Source organism: Mixophyes fleayi, chromosome 11 (assembly GCF_038048845.1).
Source record: "Mixophyes fleayi isolate aMixFle1 chromosome 11, aMixFle1.hap1, whole genome shotgun sequence".
NCBI classification, from domain to species: Eukaryota; Metazoa; Chordata; class Amphibia; order Anura; family Limnodynastidae; genus Mixophyes; species Mixophyes fleayi.
The window spans coordinates 45,301,725-45,325,139 of record NC_134412.1 but is presented as its reverse complement, the minus strand read 5'-3'; the positions used below and the strand labels follow the sequence as shown (position 1 = coordinate 45,325,139).

Here is a 23,415-nt window from a genome sequence, read left to right as displayed (position 1 = left end):
ACGGTCATGGCAAAAAGTTTTGAGAATGACACCTCAGTTTTTATGATGGCAAGTTGCATATACTCCCAGAATGTCATCAGATGAAATGCAATTAAAAGTCCTTTTTTGCCATGACAATTAACTTTATCCCAAAAACATTTCCACTGCATTTCATCCCTCCAGAAAAGGACCAGCTGACATCAGGTAAGTGATTCTCTTGTTAACGCAGGTGAGATTGTTGACGAGGACAAGGCTGGAGATCACTCTGTCATGGTGATTGAGTTAGAATAACAGACTAGAAGCTTTAAAAGGAGGGTGGCGCTTGAAATCATTGTCCTTTTTCTGTTAACCATGGTTGGCTGCAAGTAAACACGTGCAGTACGCATTGCTTCGCACAAAAAGGGCTTCACAGGCAAGGATATTGCTGCTAGTAAGATTGCACCTATATCAACCATTTATCGAATCATCAAGAACTTCAAAGAGAGAGGTTCAATAGTTGTGACAAAGGCTTCAAGGCGCCCAAGAACGTCCAGCAAGCGTCGGCACCGTCTCCTAAAGTTGATTCAGCTGCGGGATCGGGGAACCACTAGTGTAGAGCTTGCTCAGGTACGGCAACAGGCAGGTGTGAGTGCATGTCCACGCACAGTGACGCAAAGACTTTTGGAGGATGACCTGGTGTGAAGAAGGCCAGCAAAGAAGCCACTTCTCTCCAGGAAAAACATCAGGGACAGACTGATATTCTGCAAAAGGTGCAGGGATTGGACTGCTGAGGACTGGGGTAAAGTAATTTTCTCTGTCTGTAGAAGGATAGGTGAGCGCTACCATTAGTCCTGTGCAATGCCAACAGTAAAGCATCCTGAGACCATTCATATGTGGGGTTACTTCTCAGCCATGGGAGTGTGCTCACTCTCACAATTTTGCCTAAGAATACAGCCATGAATAAAGAATGGTACCAAAACATCCTCCAAGAGCAACTTCTCCCAACCAAGAAAAGATTGGTGATGAACAATTCCACCATGATGGAGCATCTTGCCATAAGGCAAAAGTGATAACCAAGTGTCTAAGGGATCAAAACAGAGAAATTTTGGGTCCATGACCAGGAAATTCCCCAGACCTTTATCCCATTGAGAACTTGTGGTCAATCCTCAAGAGGCGGGTGGACATTCAAAAACCCACAAATTCTGACAAACTCCAACCATCAATTAGGCAAGAATGGGCGGCCGTCAGTATGTGGCCCAGAAGTTTATTGACAACATGCCAGGGCAAATTGCAGAGGTCTTCAAAAAGAAGGGTCAACACTGCAAATATTGCTTATTTGCATAAACTTAATGTAATTGTCAATAAAAGCCTTTGACACTTATGAAATGCTTGTAATTTTACTTCTGTATAACATAGCAACATCTTACAAAAATGTCTAAAAACACTGCAGCAGAAAACTTTGTGATAATTACTTGTCATTCTCAAAACTTTTGTCCATGACTGTATGTGGATTGATGCATGGTCTTCTCTTTTTCTTATAGCAGCTCTCATTCATACCTTTGCACTGTTCTTTTCTGTGCAGAGATTCTGCTGGGACACACCCTAGTGGCTCTGGGGACACCCCATAAAGAACTGTGTGGAAGGCATCTATACCCACTGATCCCAAGCTCTCTGTTTTCAAAACCTGCAGCACCAGCCATATCTGTGGAGGTGAGAGACAATGAACAAATTATAATGCATAGATAAGAGACATACATCTTCTGGTAATTTTTTTCTATGTATAGAAGTTACAGGAAAATGCTTGGCTCATTTTGATATACGTAATAGTCATATGCAACTTTCACCTACACGTAATAGATTGAATTGAGGCGCACAAAATCTTGGTAATACAATTTTCAGATGATTTGGGTTTTGATTAAATTCATAGTTCCATATCCCAGAGGCAAGCCTGACGCGTGATACTTTGGGAACTTCAACTCAGAGAATTAATGTAACACCTACCAAGAAAGTTGAGATGGATCGCACAGTGATGCCAGATGGTACTATTGTAACTACTGTGACTACCATTCAGTCCCGGCTGAAGCTTGATGGTAGGATTGGTAAGTGTGTATTTTTTTGTGTGTTTATTTCTATAGTGGCTTCTTTAGTAAGCGTTGTATAGTTTTATAGCTTACTGGTGAAACTTGAAACATTTTGAATAGCTTCCATCATTACATTTTGTTTTATCTACTTAAAATCATGTACTTTTGTTTTCAAAGGGGACGCTGACTTTTGAACAACCCATTCTTAAATCTAACTTTTCCCTTCGTATAACGAATAGTGGGTCTCCCCTACCGGGAACCCTGACTTCCCTGCATCGCATGTAAGCAAAGCGGACAACTGTTTTGTTTTGTTTTTTGTCTCCTCTCCTCTCGAAATATGGCTATGGGCAGTTGCATCCATTCAGCCAAAGAGTATTCGTGAGTTGGCATTCCAATTTATCCCAGAGGTCTTTGGTGTGGTAGAGGTCACATTCTCTCTGGAAACCATTTTTGATGGGCTCTGCTTTGTGCATGTTGCCACTGTCATGCTGAAATAGGAAAGGACCTTCCCCATACTGGTGCCACAAATGTTAAACCCTACAATTCTTTAGAATGTCATTTGTTTACTGTAGCTTTAAAGTTTCAATTCACTGGCATAAGGTGCCCAGGCCAAACCATAAAAAAGGCCCAAGACGTATAACACCAAACTTTACATATGGCACTACACATTCAAATAGGAAGCCTGTTCCTGGCATCCGCCAAACTCGGATCCGTTCATCAGTTTGCGAGATGGTCAAGCATGATTAGTCACTCCAGAGAGCTGCTTCAGTGTCCTTTTGGTGGTCCGCTTTATACCACTCCAGTCGTTATTTGGCATTGAGCATTGTATTTGAGGTTTGTATGTGGCTGCTCAGCCAGTCCATGATGCACCGGACAAACTGTTCTTGTTATGATTTTTCTTGCAGAGACAGTTTGGAACTGTGTAGAGACCGATGACGAATGATTTTACACAATAAATGCTTCAGCACTCGGCGGTTCTGTTTTGAGATTGTGTGGCTGCTGCTTCGTGGCTGAACTGTTGTTGCTCCTAGACATTTAGCACTTACAGTGGATTAGGGCAGCTATAGCAAGAAATTTGACAAACTGACTTATGGTAAAGGTGGTATTGTATGACTGCCATGTTGAAAGTCACTAAGCTTTTCAGTACGTTCTACTATGGAATGTTTGATACCAGAGATTGCATGTCTGTATGCTTGTTTTCACGCACCTGTTAGCAATGGGTGTGGCTCAAATGGTGTGGTGAAACAAGATTACCCATACAAACTGTACCTCATTTTTAACACACATAGGAGATGATTTACTATACTTAGTAGTGAGAGGACGTGGGATAAAGACTTTGATAGTAGAAATATATGTTGAAGTTAATGGCAAAAGGAACAAATGTATTTGATATGCCCGCATTATGTAAATTCAGCATGCCTATCTTTCTAAAGTATGTTTTAAGGTAAAAGCAATGCTCCGTATTAGACTCTGACTGCAGTTACTTGCAGTGTGTTTTGTATAAAACATATGTGCATACTATTTGGTGCTAGCGCCAGTATATTGGAACTAATGATATTGCAAAATACAGCCAGGATGTTGGCTTAGCAGCTGTTTTCCCCGAGTCACTTGAAACTGCCATGTTGTTGTTAAATGTAGGGGGTATTGTGTCCAAGATGGTTCCTGAATATATAACAAAATCTTTAATTAGTAAATTACAATATTTTTGCTCAGTCCCCTGTGCGTGTGTGTATTTGCATGTCTGCATAAACACAATGTGTCTGCTACATATATAATTAGCAAACATGCTAGCTTTAGAGCTGCGGTTAATCTGATGGAAGACAGGGATAAAGAGATCAGGTCTCTGCCCTCAGCAGTTATGGCACCATCTATCTGGTCAATAGTGTGGCTAGTTTTATAAAGTACTGAGGCTGGTCGGCTGAGAGAGTGGGGACATCTGGATTGCAAACCGTCTCTCTGAATCCGTCAACGAGGAGCGTCCTTGGGGCATGGTTCTGTGAAAGCCGGTTTCCCAGGCCAGGAGACACAGGACTGCTGCCGGCGTTAACCTGCAGTAGAACTGCATACCACCTTAACTCACTGAGGCGGAGTCTCAGGCTGAATAATTGCCAACTAAGGCTTAGCTAGCTGGTAGACTTATGGCTGTAATTTGCTAATGTTGTTGTATTGCTATAAGTTTTACGTTCTGTGTGCATTTACGCAAATAAATCCATGTAATCCTTTGCCTGACGGATTTGTGCCCACATGGGACACCCCAGACAAGTGTCTCCACAGAAGTTCTTCCTACTTTAGAGGATTCCCACCTCCGTTTCCCACTATGCACAAGGAACTGGCTTCTTCTCATGTTTCTTGTAGCATAGGACACTTCATCTTATGTCCAACTTAAATGTAGTACTCCATACAATCATCAGGATTTTCAGTGCAGTGTGTCTTTGTCCTGGCATTGGCCAACAAGTGAGCTCATTCAGCAGTCTAAAATAATTTGTACATTCAGGCAACTTGTGTGATAACAAGGGCCACACTTTTACAATTGGTCATACCCCAACTCATTTGAGCTCTGTTGTGCTATCTGAAAGCTATAACAATGGATGGAGTGGAGATACCAGAAAAGGTTCAAAACATTGCTAAACAACAACAATGTAAGATGCCACCGCCTCCCATGATATAAATGTGTTCTTTTTATTTATTAGACATCCTGTTTCATTAATTTACATGTACAGTGATCCTTTTTTCTGGTTTTAACTTCTGTGATGCTTTTTGATAGTGTTTTAAGTCTTGTAATGTTCCTTTTTTTTATTGTAATACTGTGATAAGTATCTTTTTTGTTGTGACTGGTAGATAACTTTTGAAGTTGAATTTTAGTTATATTTATAACTGTATATTCTAGATAGCAGTGTGGTTGTGTTAATAAAAAGACCAGTACAATAAAGTCTAGGACTTGCATGTCAGGGAACCTTATGTGTGTTGACTTTTTGGCTTCAGATTCTCCTGCCAGGTCCCCATCAAAAGTAGAAGTGACTGAAAACAAACCAGTCATATTTCCCCGAAGTGGCTCCCCTGGCTCTTCAAGTAGCAGTGGTAAGTTTATTTTGGCATTCTGTGATATGAGTTTAATTGTTGAGGCTGCTGTCCAGTCAGGTATACTGCACACTACCTGTCCATAAAATATTTCGATTAACTGTCATTTGTATTTGTAAAATGTCTTCTCTCCATTCTCTAAATGATGATGCCCTGGTGGCTGCTATAAGGTTGATTATATTTGAATGGTTGGAGCTCCATATAAAACCAATAATGAATTATCTTCTGAATTTTGGGGGATAACCATTTTAATTCACTGAGAGATCTTACATTGCATCTGACTTAAAATAAATCCAGTATTTGATATATGGAACAATAAATAAGAATAAAAGGCACCCCCTTTTATTCTTTTTCATTGTTTCATATATCAAATAATGGCTTAGTGCAGTAATTTATATTAGCAATCAAAAACAAATAGTTAATAAAAACAGACATTCATGCGATTCAATATGAGCAGAAATAAAATAAAAATTGTAGCCTGGTTTTAGGTCTGTTACAAGCCTCCCAGTGGCGTCTCCCGGCAGTATAGTCTAGCCAAACCAATCCAAGCCTCTCTATAGAAACTGTTTGCCCAGTGACACTCACTTCCTTAGACTTCATCAAACTCATTCACTCAACACAATTCATGATAGCATGCTGCAGGTAGAGTCTGAGTCTTTAGTTTGTTGTCGTAATAGGGAATAGCTCCGTTTTGCACAGCCTGGTATTTCGTCTCACACGGCCAGCTAAACCCATGTTTGGTATGTAACCTGCATTCCTCAGTTTTTCTCTAAAGTAGCACATTCTCACAAATATTTTCCATAGTGAACTATATGGTGCCATACTCTCTTGACTGGCCTGTTCCTATGTTTATCCTATCTGTCCTCCAAATAAAGAAGCTCACTTGAAGCATATTCAGTTTGTCTCTGAACTCGCACAATCTGAAAAGCTAGTTAGTCTCAGTGATTAAAGAATACACTCGCCTGGCTGCATTTTAAGGGACCTCTAGATAGACTTGGACTTTATACAAACATAAACATTGAATTACACAGTCAACTATATAATTCATTTTTACAATACACTGCACACAATATCACCTACAATGATTCCTTTTCACAGACTGGTCCACATAGAAACACTATCATGTTCATTCACAAGTATAACATTGATTCAAAGTGAAGTATACACTTGACAGGGATTTCCAATATTGTAACTTATAAACTCCACCCAGACAGATATCCAACCTAACCAATAGTCGTTTTTATTAACAGAACAACAGGCAAAAAACCAACATATATACAGAAGTAAGTAGTAGTTACAGGTATATATTATAGTACATACAATACAATACCAGTTCTATTATGGCCACCTTGGGAAATCTAACAGTAGGATTACACTTTGTTACCAACTCCTTCTATGATCCCTTAGCACAAGTCCCAGGATTATGGAGCCTCAGTGACTGCCAGCTTCACTTTCGCCTCGCTTTTAGCAAGCGCTCAGATTCACAAGACCTGGGGCAACTAATCCCAAGAAACCAAAACAAGGGTCCTCACTGTCCTACTCCTGATCTCTATCTTCTTTCAGCTGGCAGGACCATTACTTCCTACACTCTTAGCCGTTTTCTAACTTGCCTAGCGATGTAGCTTCCTCTGCAATCTTTGGCTCTCAATTTTAGCCTGTAACGTGTGGGTAAATAGCAATGTTCTATCAGGGCAGAATAATTACAAGCTATATAAATGGTTACAGCATAATGTAATATTGACTATTTACTCCAGTGTACTTTGAAGAATAATGCTTGCCTGGCTAGATTTGAAACTGAGGGGGGACACAAACCTAAGCTAGATATCCTGTGATTTAGGTAAACAAAGATGGCTTCTGTTTAAACAACAATCTGGTCTACACTACCTGATGTAATTGTTGATGTATGGTTTCTACATATCTAGAATACACATAGACTTACCTGTTTGGCATAATTAAATAATAGGAAGCTCTCAAGCTAACCTGAATACCTCACCCACAGTGTCATAGCTAGCAAAACATAATCACATATATTACTAATATTAAGGCTGATATTGAAACACAGTATGGGAGTTAGCAGAGACATGCTATGTTGAATGTGAAAAGAAATGTTCAGAATGCGGATAGTCACAATTTGTGCTGGGGCAGTGCAATCTAGTGGGACATGGGGATAAAAAGTAGATATTCAATGGGTTTTGTCACATTCCTTTCCCATGTCCTAGTAAGTTGGAGGTACAGTCCTCAATGTCGAACCCAGACTGCTGACACAATGCAGTAAGTCTTTTTATGGGTTCGTGGGATGGTAATCAGCAGATCATAGTTCCCATCAGGGTCCCAAGGTTACGGGATGTACACATCCATTGTTTCTATATCGATTAGACGAATGAAATCACGGTGGCTAAGTGGTTAACACTTCTGCCTCACAGCATTGAGGCCATGAGTTCAATTCCCATGGCGTTATCTGTGTGGAGTTTGTATGTTCTCCCTGTGTTTGCGTGGGTTTCCTTCCACATACTAGTAGGTTAATTGGCTCCTATCAAAAAAATTGTCCCTATTCTCTCCCTCTCCTGTAAGCTCCAATGGGGCATGGACTGATGTGAATGAGTTCTCTGTACAGCGCTGCAGAATCAGTGGCGCTATATAAATAAATGGTGATGAATGACCCATATGGCTATACACTTCCCAACACATCCTGACATTGGTGCCTCGCTTCCCTCGCCTCTGGTGCATCAGGAGCGGGTCTATCATTCTTTTCTCCCCACCCAAAAAGTCCCGGCTGGCTGCAGAGATGTAACCAGACATAAATGTTCCATAGTTGGCTCTTCTCCCTCCACTGTTCAAAGTTCAAACATTAAGCGGTCCCAGCAGACTGCCATCCAACAAATCTGCGCCAGAGTTCTCCTTCCCCAAACATCCAACATAATACACAAGAGTCAGGGTATGTAGGGGCTTCTCACTGCCCGTGCTCACCTCCTTTGCCTATGGTGCATCCGGAGGGAGCGTTTCCTCCACCGAGGTTAACTTAACTGGGGAAACCAGTGCCATATCCTGGGTGCAGTTCTATTGGAATCTCTGTTGTGGTACCCAGGTTTACAGCAGGCTGGTGCAGGTAGGTTACAGGATGATTTCGACCCTTTCCCCACCAAACCAATGTAACACATAATCTTGTCCAGTGGTGACTACATGCTGGGTCTTCCCTGTTCTTTTTCCTACCAGTCTAACTTCACTTGGGGCCTTTCCTGACCCAACATGCTGGGCAACAGTAGATGGTAGGGCAAGGACAGGCTCCCCTACTTCACAGGAGGGTGCACTTTCCTCCACATGGAACTTTCATCCTCTTCATCAATGTGGCTTCTTCCCCAAGGGAAGGAAGTAATTGCAAGTGGCACCTCCTGGTGTTCACCTGATCAGGGCAATGGTTCCCTGCTGGTCGAATACTGTCGACTTTGTGTACTTCTCCCTCGGACGGGTGGTAGTCAGTGTGTACTGGCAGCCACCTTTTCGATGTCTGCCTCCCCCAATGTGATGTACTGGGCAGCTGGTTCTTGATTCTCTCGCCAATTCCTCATCTGTCAATCTCACCAATTGTAACACAGTTCGAGCTGGCTGGTAAAGTTTACACTGTGGCCTTCCCTCAGGGGTGGGAGAAGGTATTGCAGGCGGTGCTTCCTAGCATCCACTTGGTGGGTTATAGCTAACCAATTCCTCGTCTGAGATCCCAGCAAAGGGAAATGGGTATGCAGGCTACAGCTGGCTTGATGGATGGACAATCTCTGCTTTTGCTGGTTCTTTGGCGGTCCTATGCTCATTGATCTCTCGGTAAAGTCGCAAACATCTCTCCTCCTACCAGCTTTTGTACTGACCACCAGTCCACACCTTGAGCTATAGCCTGCCCTAGGCTTTTGAGGAAATCATCCATTAGCTTTGAAATCTGCTCACGCCTATCTGCCCTGAATTCAGATGTCTTCTCAAGCGGCCTCAAAGGACACACACTTTGTGACAAGCATTCACTTTTCATTATGTAATGTTAATTTTGACATTGCCTGCAGTATTTACAATTGTTAATGCTTAGTAAAAATATAATGGAGTTATATTGTAACATCTGTCAAAATATGATATAAAGTACAAAGGACACTATGCTGCAACAGAATTTTTTGAGATGCATTAATGAACAAGTGTCAGCTCTCCTGAAGCGAGGTCAAATTATGTTTAATGAATACTTTTTAAATACCCTTGTGTGCATAGCCTCATTGTCCAACTCCAACTAAGCCTGAGGGATGTTATTCTCTTGAAAAGCAACTACTTTTGTAGTAGACCTCTTACTGCATCTCCTTGCATAACTGCTTTTATGTAACAAAGGAGTTGAGCTTTATAATAAGGGGCGATTAAGAAACTGTATTGTTTCTTGATAAGAAACTATTTCATTATTGAAACGCAGTGATGTACTGAAATTAGTTGCGAACTTAAATGCATGTACAATGATTCTTGTGTTCTCTGTAAACTGCTCTCTTGATAAGATTTTTTTTTTTTTTTAATTAGGGGGCTCTCCAGCCTCCATCATGCTGGACCCAGTGGCAGAGACTGCTATCAGACAGTTGACTGAGCCAGGCAACAAGCCGAACAAGAGGACTCCCACGAAACGCAGCACTCTGATCATATCTGGAGTATCAAAGGTATAATTTGGTTATGCCCTTCTACTCTGGGTAGATATGGGTTTTTTAAAACTTATTTTACATGCTTTTTTAAAATGTCACCAGTGTAACATGGAAATTTTTGAAAACATTCCTCTACAGGTACCAGTTGGAGAGGATGAGATGGCACTTTCACTTGGCTATGCAGCTTCTATGGATGCGACATTGCAGGGCACTTCCACCTGTTTTCAAGAGTCACTACTAGATGCTTCTCCATATTTTTCATCTGAGGTCACAACCTCTCTTGGCCAGGATGCTGATGACACCACAAGATCAGATATTTCAGATCGACCATCACTAGATGACCTGGACTCTGACACGGGCTCCACTGGGGCTTTGGAGACATGCAGCCTTAAAGACCACAAAGGTAACTGTTCTAAATTAATTTTCTCCTATTTATTAACCCCCTCAGTGTGACTCATCTTCCACGTATATCTAAATTGCTAAGGAAGAAGCCCACTCTTCTTTAGCACTCATGGGGTTAAAAAACCTAAACAGAACACATACCATTCCTGTAGAGCACTAATGCTCAACCCCTACACTACAGCAAAATCTAAACGGCCAAGGGATGGTGCCCGATCTCCCCCATCCTGGCACATAGAGACTCCGGAACACAGTCGTGTTAAAGAGGGCAGTGTATAAACTCCATAAAGAATTTAAGAAGTCCAGGAATGAGGAGGGCATTTATCTCAAAATACTCGGGTGTACTCTCATTAGGGTACCACCCTATAAAAAAATCAGATGGAAAAAATAATTAATCTAAGATGCCATAGTCACTAAGTATTTTGTAGTCGCATCCTGAGCAGTTGCTAAGTCTGGAGCAGGTGATAGCATAAGGTTAGGCAATTTTCCAAATTTTGTGTGGGGGAAATATTCAAAGGGCCACTTGAAGTGGTCCTTATAATATAAAGTGCAACGCTAGTGACAATGCTTCAGGCCAATCCTGTTTGCTTCATACATTTGTGGAGCTTGATTTTAATGTAATGTAAGCAACACACTAAACGCTGGTGAAGGCAATTGAGGTACTCAAATGGTATAAGCAGGATATTTATATTAGCTATAAGGCACACCTGCAGCTTACCAATCGTAACAAGAACTGGGGCTTGTTACATAAAAATAACAGAAATAAACATAATAGCACTGGTGTGACCATAAAAAAGCCTATTTATTCAAAAAGAGTAAAAGGTATTAAAATAAACCAATAATACCGCTCAACAAGCTGTATGGATATCACTACAAATATATACAATCACATAGTTAGCGGCCATAGAGACAACAGTAATGTTCTAATAGCATAGATATGTAATTATACTGTTCAGATGTATTTCAAACACACATTATTATTTGATGATATATATATACAGCGCTCCAGCGCTGTTCGATACACAGAATCACTCTGAATGGTAAAAAACATATAAATCACATATAAGTACTGAGAATATTCAGCCTTGGATTCACCAAACTATTAGATGTAATAAGGAAAGTTCAGCGATATGTCCCAAATAGTACAATATTACAGTTGAAACAATATGTATTCATTGTGTTAATTATGGATTTTTATAGATGTATGTCTATTCTGTGTTAAGGAACGTTTGGTGTCCAGCGATTATTGTATTTGAGAATGATATATAATTGTGGTGCTTATATACATGGCCATTTAGCAATCTGATAATTATAATTAACCTGTCAGTAGACTTTTAGCAGTCTGAATACATTTTGTTTTTTATATTTATTGTCCTTATAGGTTGTTTGACACTGGGTGGCTATTTAAGTGATGATCATTAACAAGATTTATACTTACGATCACTGTTTCAATGAACTGTTGTATGGATATTGGTAATAAGAGAGTCACATGATCGGATGCAGCATGGCGATCATGTGACCTCTAGGTAACCAATTGCAGGATATGAAGGAGACTTTTGCATAAGCAGTTCATTACCTCTGATAAACCGCCTTTTTAAGGGGCGGAGAAACGTGTCAGAGAAGACGCCAACTAACTGGGACACACTACAACAAAAATGAGTCCTTTTTTTGTGTATACACGTCTTTTTGGAAGTACCAGAATCCCGATGCAGCGGAACAACAGTGGCACAGTTATTAATCTCTGACACATATTCTACTGAAGGATTCACCTAAAGGTAACCAGGAACTTACCATAGTCCCTGTAAGGTACATTTATTGGTTGGCTTAAAGGGAGACATATATTTGCACCCAAAAGTGCTAGAACTCTCAGATATCTTATTTCAACTGTAATATTGTACTATTTCTGACATATTGCTGGACTTTCCTTATTACATCTAATAGTTTGGTGAATCCAAGGCTGAATATTCTCAGTACTTATATATGATTTATATGTTTTTTACCATTCAGAGTGATTCTGTGTATCTAGCAGCGCTGGAGTGCTGTATATATATCATCAAATAAAAATGTGTGTTTGAAATACATCTGAACAGTATAATTACATATCTATGCTATTAGAACATTACTGTTGTCTCTATGGCCGCTAACTATGTGATTATATATATTTGTAGTGATATCCATACAGCTTGTTGAGCGGTATTATTGGTTTATTTTAATACCTTTAATTCTTTTTGAATAAATAAGAGGATTTATGTACTTACGTTAAATCCGTTTTTTTATTCCGTCTGTGGGACACTGCTTACCATTGGTTGTGGAGGGAAGCTCAGGAGTTGGCACCTAGCTAGTTAACTTTAGCACTGCTGACAGACCCCTCCCCTCTACAATCCCCCTGCCTCTTCCTCTTCCAGTCAGTTAATTAAAAAGCCCCAAGAAAAAAGGTAAATCAACCAAGAGCATACAGAGGAAAGCAGAAGGGAGGGATCGCAGTGTCCCCCAGACGGAATCAGAGAAACAGATTTAACGTAAGTACATAAATCCTCTTTTCTCTTTCATCCAGTCTGGGGGACACTGCTTAACATGGGGACGTTCTAAAGCAGCCCCCTAAGAGTGGGACCGGATGCAAATACATTAAATTGATAGAATTTGGTAAATGTTTTGACAGAAGACCAGGTGGCTGCCCTGCAAAGCTGGTCGGCAGAAACCCCATTTCTCGCTGCCCACGACGCCCCTACTGATCTGGTGGAATGGGCCGTAAGTATCTCTGGCACAGGACGGTTAACCCTTATGTAAGCGTGCTTAATGGTTGCCGTAATCCATTTCGCAATGGACTGTTTTGAGGCTGGCCAGCCTCTTTTGTTAGAATCGTAAAGAACAAACAGATGTGGTTAGGGCTCTCCGTATTTATGTCAAAAGAACTTCTCAGATTAGACGTACCGATTCTCTAACTTTTCCATAGACTGCTGATCAGAATGAGAATTTGATGAGAAGACCGGAACCACAATTTCCTGGTTCAAATGGAAAGCCGACACTACTTTTGGAACAAAGGAAGGAAGTGTTCTCAATTACCGCTCTGTCCTCGTGAAAAACCAAATATGGTTCCCGGCAAGGCAGAGCTCCCAATTCCGACACCCTACGTGCCGATGCAATTGCCAAAAGAAAGACGACCTTCCAGGTCAAACACCTAAAATCTGCCACAAGTAAAGGCTCAAAAGGAGGCCCTTTAAGCATATCCAGTACCAGGTTAAGATCCCATGGTGCTGTAAGCGGAACATAGGGAGGCTGAATATGTAAGACTCCCTGAAGAAAAGTCTTGATGTCTGGCAAATCCGCTAACTTCAGGTGAAAGAAAACTGAAAGTGCTGATACCTGAACTCTTAAGGAACCTAAACGGAGCCCTGCTTCCAGCCCATCCTGATGAAAAGCCAATAAGCGAGGGAGACGAAAAGAAGACGTGTGACAGAACTTATTTTCGCACCATCTGATATAGGCTCGCCAAATACGATGATAGATGCGAGCTGAAACCGGCTTTCGAGCTTGCAGCATAGTGTTCACTACACTGGGGGAGAAACCCCTAGCCCTCCAGAGGCTGGCTTCAACAGCCATGCCGTTAAACTGAGCTGAGGTAAATTCTGGTGGCGAAAGGGACCCTGAAGAATAAGGTCGTCTCGTGACGGAAGACGATATCCTTGTCCTTCCGCCATGGAGATTATGTCCGCGTACCACACTCGACGCGGCCATGAGGGAGCTATTAGAATTACCGGCAGACCGCCTTGCCTCACTCGTCTGAGCACGCGAGGAAGCATGGGAATCGGAGGAAACAGGTCTCCCAACCTGCATTCCCATGACATGGTCATCACGTCCACTGCTACCGCTAAGGGGTCTCTTGCCCTTGCGCAAAACCTGTGAACTTTTTTGTTGTGTCTGGAGGCCATGAGATTTATATCCGGAAGACCCCATCTCTGAACTAGAGACTGAAATACTTCCGGATGGAGTGACCACGCCCCCGGCATCATTGGATTTCGACTTAGGTAATCGGCCTCCCAATTCTTTATTCCCGGAATGAACACTGCCGAGATTGCTGGGACATACTGTTCTGCCCAAGCCAAAATCTGAGCTGCAATTCGCATTGTAGCTGCACTCCTGGTTCCTCCCTGCCTGTTGACATATGCCACAGCCGTAGCATTGTCGGACTGAACTCTGACTGGGTGGCCCTGAAGGAGGGTCTGGGCCCCCCGAAGAGCTAAAATTGCCTTCAACTTCAACGTGTTTATTGATAAGGCTGATTCCTGATCAGACCAAAGTCCCTGGAGCCGGAGGTGCAGGATTACCGCCCCCCAACCTCTCAGGCTGGCGTCTGTTGTGGCTATGATCCATCACCATGGAGCGAAAGACCTGCCCACCGACATGTGATCCTGATTCATCCACCACTGGAGCGATTCTCTCGCCCCCAGAGACAGCGAGATCCTCTGGAGATCCAAACGTAGGTGGGATCCTGACCATTTTGTTAACAGATCCCACTGGAAGCATCGAGAATAAGCCCGACCGAAGGGGATCGTTTCGAAGGAGGCCACCATCTTCCCAAGCAGCCGCATGCACAAATGAACTGAGGGATTGGGAGAGGACAAGACCTGAGTTGTTATAGTCCAGATTGAACTGATCTTCTCCGTAGGCAGGAACACCTTCTGCCGACTGTTATCCATGATGAGCCCTAGGAAGACCATGCTTTGACACGGAACTACCTAGGATTTCTTTAAGTTTATCAGCCACCCATGGGTCTCGAGAACTGCTATGGTGAGTGATAAGTGCTGACGTAAGCAAATCTCTGAGGAGGATTTGATGAGTAGATTGTCTAAATAAGGAACGACCTGAACTCCCTTTAGGTGAAGACACGCTGCCATCACCGACATGAACTTCGTGGAGACCCTTGGAGCTGTTAATAGGTCGAAGGGAAGAGCCCGAAACTGATAGTGGGAGTTCCCCACTGTGAACCTCAGGAGAGACTGATGATTGCTCCAAATAGGAACGTGGAGGTATGCGTCTTTTATGTCTATGGACGCCATAAACTGATCCTTCTCTAGGCCGTTTATCACCGACCTCAGGGACTCCATTCGAAATTTGTCCACTCGTAAGTGCACATTGAGGCTCTTTAGGTTTAAAATGGGTCGAAAGGACCCGTCCGGCTTCTTGACCAGAAAAAGATTTGAATAAAAACCTTTCCTTTTCTGGTTGTCTGGGACCCTGCAAATGACTCTTTGCGAAAGAAGAGAGGCAACACAGGCCTGCATTGCCTGTCTTCTTTGTGGATCTCGTGGTAGCGGGTTTACAAAGAAGCGATGTGGTATCGGCCCCAGCAGATCTATCATGTACCCTCTTGATATAATGCCCCGAATCCAAGGGTCTTGGGATGACACTGCCCACTGTTCCTGAAAAAGAGACAGACGTCCCCCCACCGGCGCCACCTCTTGGCGAATAGAGTGGCAGTCAGGACGCAGGCTTCTCCTGAGTCTTTGAGGCCTGGCGCCTAGCTGCAAACGAGGACCTGCCTCTGACAGACGAGCCTCGAATTCGGTTGTCTACCTTTAAACGACTGTCCCCTGGGCAAGGAGGTTCCCTGAAAGGACTGAGGAAAGGCGCTAAACCGTGGGGCCCGGCCTCTACCGGAGAGTACCGGCAAAGAGGTGCTTTTGCCCCCCTTTGCCTGGGAAATTATATTATCTAATTCCGGGCCGAACAGACCCGCTGCTGAAAAAGGAATGGATTCCATGGATTTCTTTGATTCTGAATCCACTTCCCAGGATTTCAGCAATAACGTTCTTCTAGCTGAAACTGACACAGCCTGAATAGAGGAGGACACAGATGCTGTGGTCTGAGCCGCCTCATAAATATACCCTGATGCCTCTTTCAAATGTAAAGCTAGGGTAATCAATTCTGAGTCCTGTAAGGCCTTTGCCAGTTGCTCTGCCCATGCTTCCATGGCTTTAGCAACCCAAGCTGAAGCAAAAGTGGGTCTAAAGGAAGAACCCGCTGCTACAAATATAGATTTTAACTGGGATTCCACTCTGCGGCCAGTGGTATCTTGCAGAGTTGCTGAGCCCAGGGCTGGAAGGAGAGTGTGTCGGGCCAAACTGACTACTGGAGTATCTACTTTCGGAAATTCCCTCCCAGCGAGCCACGTCGTCCTCTTGTAATGGATACAGGGAAGAGAACCTCTTTGGAACAGAGAACTTTTTATCAGGCTGTTTCCAGGCTCCCTCTGCAATATCGCTGAGTTCTACAGAAGGGGGAAACCGAATAACATTCCTTTTGGCCTTCTTAAAGAGACTTCTGTCTCTAGGACTAGGATCCTCCATTTCTGGGAGGTCCAACACCTGCCTCACCGCTAAAACCAAATCCTCAATAAACTGATATTTAGTGTTTTCTTCCTGTTCCAAGGATTGAACCTGGTCAGAATCCAAATTTGATTCTCTTTCCTCTTCTGAAAATCCCTCCGAATCTGAAAGGACCATGAGAGGATTATCGGATCTAAGCCGCTTTCTTTAGCTGGGGGCAGGTTTGGGGATTCAAGTAACTGGTTAAGTCTGTCCAAACCCTTTATAAATGCTGAGGACCATGCAGGTTCTGTTGGTACAGGTGGCTGGTCCGTAAGCAAAGAGGAAGGTCCTGCTATAGCCGTTTTAGTAGAAACTGTGGCAGCAGGGAGCCCCACAGGTGTAATAGCATTATTAGTCACAGAGGCTAGATAACAATTGAGTAGATTGGGAGATCATCTGTGCTAAAGAGGAAACCGACTGTGTCAGGGAAGCCACCCAGGCCGGTTCCACCGTCAGTGGGGCTGGAAGGAGCTGGGTTTGCGCAGAGGGGACCTCTCCTTCGCAGACTGAGCAGAGCGCCAACGGGTCTTTCTGCCCACATGGTAATTTAACTTTACATCTGGAACATGTAAAATATTTAGCCATAGGGCCTTTTCCCTTTTCTGACATTTTAAAAGACACTTAGATAAAGATATTTTGAGAGACAGAGTAAACAACAAGTAACCAACTAATCTGTAATAAAAGTTGTACTTGTATGTGTGTAACAGATAAAAAGATATATGTGCAAGTAAGAAAATACAATAATCCTTACTAGCCTCCCTCTTGTAACCACAAAATACAGTTTGTAAATGGTTAAAGAAAGGTTTTGGTACTTAGCCTAAAGGGCCTCTCAGGGGAGAAGTCCAACAGCAGTGCCCTGGTGCCTGCTCCCTCCAAGATAAGTTCCTTCCCGGGCTTCTCTTGGCGCCAGAAGACCGGACTGTACCACTTGTGCTGCAGAGCAGGGGAGCTCTGTGATAGTTCCCCCTCTGCAGCTTTCTGTCTCTCCTCCTCTTTTTTTTTTTTAAAGGAACTTATCCTTATTTCTGATAGTTATGGATACCCCTGAAGAGATCTCCTGCAGCGTTGAATACCCCGATGCCCCCTCCTATTTTCCTGAGGGGGGATCTTGGTATGGCCCCCGACTCTCCTCCTCCTTCTGTGCAACTCCGCGGACCTATGACGTCATCATGGCCACCGGCGAGGTAATCCGACAAGCGGCGCTCTATGCCTATAATGGCAGCGCCGGTTATCTTTGGAGCCTGCTTGTCACTCTGTACTGTGACCGCTAATGCTCTGCCATTGAGAGCAGTCTGCTCCCTCTGACAGAGTCCGGTCACCGCTGCCCAGTTTCTGTGAGTGTGCTCTCTATATATAGAACACACTCCCAGCTCTGCCCTAATCTAACTCTATGTCTAAAAATAAAAGAAAATTTAAAGTTGTTAAAAATAAATTAAAATAAATCACTAGCTGTTTCTAAACAAGCCCAACTCCTTTGGGCACCTAGAAAAAACTGACAGGAAGAGGCAGGGGGATTGTAGAGGGGAGGGGTCTGTCAGCAGTGCTAAAGTTAACTAGCTAGGTGCCAACTCCTGAGCTCCCCTCCACAACCCATGGCAAGCAGTGTTCCCCAGACTGGATGAAAGAGAAATGTTTTTTTTATGGTCACACCAGCGCTGCTTTCTATTATGTTTATTTCTTGATTTTAATGGTTTGGTTATAGTAAACTTTCTTTTTCATCCAATCTGGGGGACACTGCTACCATGGGTTGTATGAGGGGACTCAGGATTTGACATTTAAATAGTTAATTAAACTGGTAATGTAACTGTTTTCAGAAGCTTCTCCCTTCTGCACTCCTTGTACCGCCTCACTGTTCTTTAGGAGTTGGGCTTAATTTTTGTAGGTAAGTTTTTTTTTGTTTTATTCATTAGTGATTTGTAATGTGTGCTGTGTTTTATCTACACAGTGCTGATAGGCATAGTCTGCTGAGGGAAACTAATCTCCATAAACAGATTTAGTAGATGTACAGATTCACAGAAAGTAAATTTTGCTGTGCCTGTTCCCTATAGTTACAGTGGCTATCACCGCTGTAAACAATTATTATTAAACTGCCTAACTGGCGCTGCTGTTGGTGGCATGGAGCACTGCGATGTCGAAATGGAGCAGCCATATCTGCTGTCATACCAAGTTCCCCTCTCAAAATAGGAGACGAGGAGCTATGTTGTGGGCTTAAAAATAGTAAGCCATTCAGACAGCATGCCTTGAAGCCAGCAGAGGGGATGACACCCCTACTCATTAGTGGACTTGATACATTCCTAAGGCAGGAGAACAAGCTATTGTGTCAGCAGTACACTCCTGAGAGGGTTATTAAGGGGTATATTCTGTTGTTATCCTTTGTGACAGGATTCTCTCCTCCTGACTGTACTTCAACTATCCTGGAGGGATAAGTACATTGTTGAATTCTTGTATTACTGGCTACTGGTGTAAACTGTATTTATATCACTGTATACAGTCATATATCAAATATTATTACACATAGTTTTTGTAACTTGCAGATACAAGTACAATTACACATGTATAAAAAAACAAAAAACTGGGTAGGAGCATGTCCTTTTCATATAGGGCTGCTCCTCTTTTCAAATTTGTATGTTCCTTTTGAGCCAATTCAGGAGAAATGACAGTTGAACTCCTGAGAGGTTTTACATCACAGGCGTTGCTACTGATCAATAGTATACTGTGACTGACTGACAGGCTCCTCTCTATCTGCGGGTACTCTGCCCTAGACAGCCATTTTGGAGGGATAAATACATTAAATAAGTTTTTACCTCTTCCTCCTCCATGGCAGCATACACTATGGGGTTAATCCTCCTTGCACATGAGTCAGGACAGGAAAGAAGACACACCCGGTGGGTATATAGGGCCACACCCGGTGGGTATATAGGGCCACGGCTCCCTCCTTCCTGTGTCTTCTTTCCTGTCCTTGTAGTAGAGTCAGGCAGTTCAGGTTTGTTGTTTTTCTCTCTTATCTACTTCCACGACCAGCAGAAGGTTAGGAGTCTGCTCCTCCTAAAAGTCTGGTAGTTGCACTAAGTGTTAACAGTGCATAGTTGGTTGGACCGGCCTACTCACGGAGCGACGCTCTCCATGGGAGCTTGCATCCTCCGGGCAGCTATATGAGACCGCATAGGCCTCAATTCGGTGTGACACCCTCCATATGGAGCGTGAATCCTCTGGCAGCCATATGAGCTTGCATGGCACCAATTCGGAGTGACCCTCTCCATGGGAGCTTGCATCCTCCAACAGCTAGGAGAGCTGCATAGCATAGGGCATTTCCTCTACCCTGGTGATACTTTTGCTCCGGTGCCTCCTCCCACAGCATTGGTAATTATTAATTTTTTTCTTGCCTCTGAAAATGGACATTGTGACCTCCCGCACACGCGTAGCATGCTGAAAGCAAAAACTGTGACTGTATGACCTAAACAAGAGTGGAGCATTATTATATAACAGGAGATCCACACACTGTGTACCTACAAGTGTTAAAATATGGAGGTAACACGGTCCCAACGACACAAATCAAATCAGGGTAAGCACCTTTTTTATAGTAGCTCATGTTTTCTTTAGCTAGTCAGTGTGCAGGCTATTTAGTCTACAATATTGTCTCTAGATCAGAAACCCAGACTGGAAGTGAGAAGGTGGTGGAAATGTTAAAGTGGATGAAGGTTGCATTAGCTAAAACTTTTGTTACGAAGGATGATTATGGCAGCTGAGGTCTAAAAGGTCAAGCTCGGTAATTTGTGTTCCCTCAGAAGATTATGAGCAACAGGTGGAATCAGGCATATCTGAATTATCTGATGAAGACTTGGCTGTGTGTTTGAATATGAACCTAATTGTAGTATGGATCTGTTGTAAAATCTGTTAAGAGCTATTTACAAGAAGATGGAAATTGTTTCAGAAGAGCAGCCTTTGCAGGAAGCATTGTTTCAGGCACCATTTTCCATTAAATAAGGTGATCAGCAGTATTATATAAGAAGATTGGAAGTTTCCAGATAGGCGTTTTACCATGAATATATTTTCTAAAATGTACCCTTTTTTCCTGTGGAGACTATGGTTGGGATACACCCGCAAGGGTGGACACAGCTGTAGTCAGACTGACCAAAAGAACTACAATTCCTCTTGAAGATATTAGCTCCTTCAGGAATGCTATGGTTAGGACTGAAAATGGTGAAAAAGGGTTACACCTGGTTTCTGGTGCAGCATTAAGGCCTGCTGTAGCTACAGCTGTGACAACCAGAGCATTACGCATCTGGGCTAATGATTTGGTAAAATGTATACAGGATGGAATAAAGAGGAGTGAACTCCTAAAGATTGTTCAAAATAACCAGTTGGCAACTGAATTTTTATATGTGAAGCATCCCTGGATGCAATTAAACTACCCTCTAAGACCTTGGCTTCCTCAGTCATTATAATAAGAGCATTATGGCTGGCACGCCCATGGCTGGCAGATTTACAGTCCAAAAATAAATGAATATCACTCCCTTTGAAGGAGATTATCTGTTTGGCCAAAGATTAGATGGTAGTATTTCAAAATTGTCTGGGGGAAAATCCTGGCTTCCCTAGGATAGACCTACCAAGAGGTTGCCCCTCAGGCGTTCAGGGGGACCAAGCCCACGTTCAGAGTATAGAGAAGCAAATCTTTATAGACTTGGGAAAGGTTACTCAAGATGCTATAGACTGGCACTTCAAGGTGTTTTTTTTGGGGGGGTTTTTTCGCCGGCAAGGAGGCAGGGAACCACAAGGTTCTCAGAAGGGGTCAGAGAGGTAATACTGTTACACTAATTGTAGAGAGTCCAAATACACATAGTAATTATATCCACTATCATATATTTCCTTATGTTCAAATGGGATGCATCTTTAAGCCAATTAGCAGTACTGGTTATAAAGGACAGGGGTTAAGCGAAAATGATGCATAGCTGACTCCTGTTATTAATATTCAAGCCCAGTGGTGGTAATGAAGGTATTGAGGTTATTAAAATATAACTTTTATTATGTTAATATGAAAACAATTTTAATATGAAACCAGTGAACTATGAGAAAACGAAGTGCAAGTGAATAAACAAATGTGGAATAAAATAAAATGGCTGGATGCACTCAGTCTATCTTTTAGTATCAATAGAAGTTTTATTTTTAACTTGATTGGGCTTGCCAAAAATATGGTTAATTAACTAAAAGGGCTGTTTCTGTTTTATTTTCTCATTCTCTTTTGTGTTGGGATATTTTTGTTTTTATCGTTTTATAACTCTTTGTTATCTTGTCAGTTTAATCCGAGCAGTATTTAGATAGCTTCCACAGTAATGAATTCCAGGAAACAAACTGTTCTTAGATGGCAACAAAATTGCAAGAGAGTATTATATAGTAAAATATTTGGCCAGGGTTCACTTCCATGATAAAAGGCTGATGTGAAATTGACCGTTGGATTGCTAAGCATGTAAAATAGTATTCTTCACTGTGGATTGAGATTAGTAGATGCGAGCAAGATTGTATATACCGTATTGGTAGCTCTAAATTGTTCTATAAACCACAGTGATTAGTTTCAGAAGCATGCTGAAATTATTAGTAATAATGTTGCATGTAATATTTACAACAACATAGTTCCCTATTCTTCGTTATTATACATCCACTTGTATATTTCTGTGCCGCTAAATTGCTAGTCAGATAAGTGGCATATTCCACTGTGGAATTTTAATTTCTTCCCTGGATAGAAGCATATCTATTAAATCGCACTGAGTCACTCCTAAAGCTGCTCTAGAATTCCCTGAGGAGATATATGCACTGATAGGGGTTTTGAACACCATCATAACAGCGCAATTATTCTTTCAATTGGACCGAGTGATGGTGGATTACTATTTAAACATACACCTCTAATTATAATTGTACAAACCGACGCGCATTTCGCTCTAATGGAGCCTTCCTATGGCTGTGAGAAGGCTCGGAAGGCCCAAACACTTCCCGAACTTGGAAGCGATACTGGGTGGGCTAGACCAGTACCTAACCCGTCAGGACTAGAGAACCTCAAGTATCATAAAATATTGCCCTTAATGAATTGATCTCCTGCTGACCACTCTGGTCAACACACTCCTTGCACTACAATACCCACACCTTCAGTACCTTTCAACAGTGGTCACAGCCACCAGAGGGAGGACCCATTTTCTTTTTTTCTCAACATCCGGAAGGAATTTACCTGGACAGATGTAGACGCTTCCCCTAACATACGTTCCTCTCCATAAATGTAAAACGAACAAGAGAATATGCAATCCCATCTGTTGCATACACATTTAAAATATGTGATATTACTATCCACCTATTAAAAATGTACACATTCCAAAGAAGTTCCAACTCATTCATACACTAGCAAATGCTATCAACATACCTGAGACCATAAAGGCATGTAAAGGATAGGCTTCACAACCGGATATAATTCAAATTCCTTTATACGATTAAATAATTATGAATTTTACTTGCCTTGAATTATCTTACATTATAGATGTCACGATCTGCCTACAGCTTATGCATTACATGCTGCTTTGCATGGCAGCTCCTGCCTTTTTGTCTTTATAATTGTATTTGTATTGACAGTACCTCCATTCACCAGAGGTGCTGCTATTGTGCCTTATTGTGTGCATTACGGGTTAACCTTCATGTTCCAATTATCCCATGCACTTGGGTGTGGTTTTCCCTTTATATACCCTGTCACTCCCAGCACACATGGCTGGTTATTGTTGTCCTATTCTGATGTCAGATTCTGTGTTACCTGTGGATTCTTCCTCCTGCCTTGCTCCTCTGGTTCATGCTGCCTGGAATCTGTTCATACCCCTGCTTCCCTGCATTAGCTGTGTACCTGCT

At 42.4% G+C, this 23,415-nt stretch overlaps 1 protein-coding gene across 2 annotated transcripts in view; it reads left to right on the top strand.

The window, feature by feature from the left end:
- The window catches only part of C2CD2L (C2CD2 like), a 99,625-nt gene that overhangs the window by 65,064 nt on the left and 11,146 nt on the right, over positions 1–23,415 (top strand). For both annotated transcript variants that reach the window (XM_075189719.1, XM_075189718.1), the window contains exons 9-13: positions 1,541–1,668; positions 1,886–2,057; positions 5,022–5,117; positions 9,654–9,787; positions 9,908–10,172. In XM_075189719.1, coding sequence (XP_075045820.1) covers positions 1,541–1,668; positions 1,886–2,057; positions 5,022–5,117; positions 9,654–9,787; positions 9,908–10,172 — 795 coding nt within the window. The remainder of the gene's footprint in view (positions 1–1,540; positions 1,669–1,885; positions 2,058–5,021; positions 5,118–9,653; positions 9,788–9,907; positions 10,173–23,415) is intronic.